This window comes from Mobula hypostoma, chromosome 9 (genome assembly GCF_963921235.1).
Source record: "Mobula hypostoma chromosome 9, sMobHyp1.1, whole genome shotgun sequence".
NCBI classification, from domain to species: Eukaryota; Metazoa; Chordata; class Chondrichthyes; order Myliobatiformes; family Myliobatidae; genus Mobula; species Mobula hypostoma.
This window is the reverse complement of record NC_086105.1, coordinates 113011904-113016056: the sequence shown is the minus strand read 5'-3', so window position 1 is coordinate 113016056 and position 4153 is coordinate 113011904. Positions and strand designations below refer to the sequence as shown.

The window sequence follows — 4153 nt, the reverse complement described above, 5'->3', positions numbered from 1 at the left end:
TCTGCAGACTGAGAATAAATGGGGAAGATATAAAACAGGTTCAGAACTTTTGCTACTTAGGAAGCTGGGTGACATCAGATGGCAGGTGCGACATGGTCATCAAAAGAAGAATGGGGATGGCAAAAGACACCTTTAGAGAGAATGAAGAGTATGCTGACCAATACTAAACTAGACATGACAACCCACCTCAGAGTACTGAAATGTTACGTTCATCCAGTTATGTTATATGACTCAGAATGTTGGACAATATCTAGTAAAATGAGGAACGAATTGTAGCAGCAGAGATGTAGTTTTTGAGGAGGATGCAAAGAATATCATGGACGAAACAAATATCTAATGAGGATGTCATGAACAGAGAAAACACAAAAAGAGAACTAATGTATGAGATCATGAAAAGGCAACGTGACTTCATTGGACATGTGATTAGGAAAGAGGAGTTAGAATGCACAGTAATTATGGGAAAGATTGAAGGGAAGAAAGCAAGAGGAAGACAAAGACAAATGATGATGGAGACAGCAGCCAAAGAATTGGAAATGAATACCAATGAATTGATCAACCTGACCCGAAACATGAGTGTGTGGGCCATGGCAGTCAAAGCTCAGACTGGGCATGGCACCTGATGATGATGATGATTTATTCACTCCACAGTTCTTTATAAATTAGCAGTTTGGCCAATCGACCTTACACTTCAATTTCTTGGCACCTGCCGCTTTGGTTACTCTGAGTACATTGAAGTACAGTCTGCCTGAGTGGTATTCATGCCTCCAGCTGGTGCAACCATGTTCAGGCGTCGCTATTCGCCCGGTATGTGCGGAGACCGACGCCAAAACGTACGTTTGAACAGGGGTCTGGTCGAAACTAGTTCAAATCAGATTGAATTCTCTATATACCTCAGCTACAGCCACGCTGTGTCGTAGAAAATCAGTCACTATTGGCAGTGAGTTAAAATTCCACCTGTTCTCTTTCCTAAAACATTTATTTTAACTCAATGGCCAGCAGTACTCGATTGTCCTTGATGAGTACTCGCCCTTTCCATGTCCACTCAGAAAGACCTATCAGGATTTTGCATTTTAATCACGACGCATTTCACTCTTCTAAACTTCCGCATGTGCAAAGTAGTCTCTCCTGCCTTGCTTCTTAAGACACACCACCCATGCTACTGCAGTTCTTATATTACAAATATCTAGATCAGAACAGAGTTCATTACTCCATGGGCGGCATCTAACATGCAGAACCTTTCTAAATTTTAATTTAATTTCCCTAGTCGTGACACTAACATGTGGATTATATTCGGGCTGGTAGCCTAATACTTAGAGAATATCAGCAATTAATAAACTGATTGAATGAGAAATAATTTTCATGTTTACTGACAATCAGAAAGGTAGAAGGGAAGCAAGTTGGAGGGGAGAAACAAAAACTTTACCAGTAGGATCTATGCACATCAATTAAGTAGGGAAAAGTTGATCGATGAAACAAAAATTTGAGGAATAAGATATTCTTTAATATGGCGATAAGAATAGCGAAACAGTATTGCTGCTAAGTGCGATTTAGTTATCCTTGCAGGAGAGGTTGTATCTGGCTATTGATATCAGAGAAAATGTTGTGCGGCATTGCAAAAGGAGATTTCGAAAATGAACGAAATCTTATTCCTCCTGTAATTCGTTTCATTTAGTCCCTTTTCCTCTTCCTCCACAAGCACAATCTGACAAGTAGAGCTTTAAGCAATTTAAATACAAGATAAAGGAAAAGCCCCATGAAAACCACAATAATGGTAAACACATCCAGTAAGTGGTACTGATAGAATGGAAGATCATTACCCGAGGCTCTAAAATGAGCAGCCCCCCGGTGCCTTACTGTGTATTCAATCCAGAAAGCTGCCAACTCCATTGGCTGCACTGGAACGTCCCGGTGTAAGGCAGATAATCGTTTCATGTTCTCTGCATAGGAAGGGTTCTCAATGACTGTCTTCACTGCATGGAAAATATCATCACTTTTAATGTGAGCCAGATCTAACATGACCGCTGCTCCTCGGGTTTTGAGACGCAGAAGGTTATCATACTGATCCCCAAATATTGGAATACCGACCACGGGGACCCCATGGAAAATAGCCTCATAAAGTCCATTCTCCCCGCCGTGAGTGATGAACGCTCTTGTCTTCGGATGACTCAGCATGTCATTTTGAGGAAACCAGCTCAAGATTTTGGTGTTGTTTCCTAAATTCGGGGGTAGTGCTCCAGTATACCGCCAGATGACTCTCTGTGGGAGTCTGGCCAGTCCCGCCGCCACTTCACTCGCAACTTCTGGGGGAATGGTGCCTACTATACTTCCTAAGGAGAAGATCACCACGCCATCCTCGCCAGAAATGTCCATAAGTCGCTGCAGATCAGCGGGGAGCGGTCGACCCGGACGGCACTGGAAACCTCCGATGTAAACCAGGTTTGGCATGGTCGGCCGGGGATACTCAAAAACAAAGTCAACCTTCATTAAGACGATATCAACTTTTCGATAAAGTTCTTCCACGGTAATGTCATCATTGAGGTAAAGCTGACAGAGCCGATTGTAAGCGGGGTAAATGTAGAAGTTGCTTATGCATTTATTTATTCCGTATATCAACACGTTCTTCAATCTGCCCAAAAGCGACATCCTGTCGCTCAAACGTGAATTTATCATGGGCACAAAGGAAAGTGGCGACGGGGCGAAGTTAAAGTGGATGTCCCCGGATATCATCCACCTGCCAAAAAACACCAGCGAAGTGTTAAGTACATGGGACAGCATGGCACCGGCTGCATGGAAAGGGTCGGCCAAAATCACGTCAAACCCCCCAGCTTTCAGTCGATCCATCAAAGCGCGATCCTCGAACATTCCCTGAATGAACGGAAAAGTCACTTCAATATTGAGGGAGGACAATGCGATGAAGGTGCTGGCAGCGGAGATGCTGGAGAGGAAACCGTCTTCCACGTAGAAGAATTTGAAGATAATATCAGGAAATTTGTCTTCGGTAAGAGCCTCATGTGGCCGTTCCCCCGAAATACGGATAGTTTCCATGGTGAAATCTTTGTTCGTTGCCTCAATCCTTAGCGAAGTGTCGCCCCTCAGCACGGTCACATCGTGCCCCCTCTGCACCAGTTCCAGGAGCAGGGATTTCATGATGATCCAGTGGCTCCAGTCTGTGGGCATGGCAAGGATCCTGGCAGCCTCTGGGCTGGGACTCCTTGCGGAAAAAAACATCAGAAAAAACAGCAGAAGCGTCTGAAAACCCGCTCGGCTTTTGTTTGACATTTTCGGCTGTGAATGTCAAACAGAAATGGTTGTTTTCTTGTGCTGAAACATGTACTGCAAATTCAAAGTGCCTTTCTTGATCAGTTATTCACGCTGGCTGCCAGTTAACACTGCACCCTGAGCCAGCAATCACATCACTTTTGTATTTACGTCCAGACGCGGTCTGAAAGGAAACTCTAGCCGAGTTGCATTGTTACGGCGTATTGTGGAGTTAAGGGGTATAGCCAATATTAATTTCACCGGCAACCAATCCTCAGACACAGACGTGGATTGTAGATTGAATTTGAAATGCAGCCCTGACCAATTATTTTCCTGCAGCCATAGCCAGGAGTTGATTGCAAACCAGACAATATTGATTAACATTTAATTTGGGTGTCTGGAGTGTGGGTGCGAAGAAGTAGGTTTGTGAAAGCCAGATGTAATTCAAGGGAAGCACCTTAGATACATTGTAAATATGAACTTCTCCTTCAGTTACTTTTGATCTCCGGCATATAAAGATGTCATGTAATATTGGGTCTGAACTCCTCTTCTTTAAAGTGTCTCAATATGAAATCTGTTGCTCGCTTTTATTAAATAAAACACCTCTGTATCCACCAGCTTTATTGGCTCCATGGTGAAGTTACAACCCTGGGTGGGGTGGGGTGGGGTGGGGTGGGGTGGGGTGGGGGGGGGGGTTCGCTCGTCCGAGATTCGCTCGTGACCCATCGTTTGGCCTGAGATCTCAGCAGTCTGAGTGGGTGAGTGTTTTCAAAATTTGCATCGCACTTGATTCTGTTCAGGTCGGTGACCACGGGAAGATGAAGTATGACAAACACGGCAGAGAGCTGAACTGATAGATATGAAAGTAGTGTGCTGTGTGTAAGTGCATGTGTGT

General features: G+C 44.2%; 1 protein-coding gene across 1 annotated transcript; it reads right to left on the bottom strand.

The window, feature by feature from the left end:
• Positions 1–1668: 1668 nt before the first annotated feature.
• LOC134351363 (UDP-glucuronosyltransferase 2C1-like) lies at positions 1669–3279 on the bottom strand. Its single transcript, XM_063057441.1, has one exon. It carries the CDS (start codon positions 3277–3279, stop codon positions 1669–1671), a length of 1611 nt encoding a protein of 536 aa, XP_062913511.1.
• Between the last annotated feature and the right edge of the window lie 874 nt (positions 3280–4153).

Coding starts and splice junctions, on each gene's coding strand:
- LOC134351363 (XM_063057441.1), bottom strand. CDS start 3,279: ATGTCAAACAAAAGCCGAGCGGGTTTTCAGACGCTTCTGCTGTTTTTT.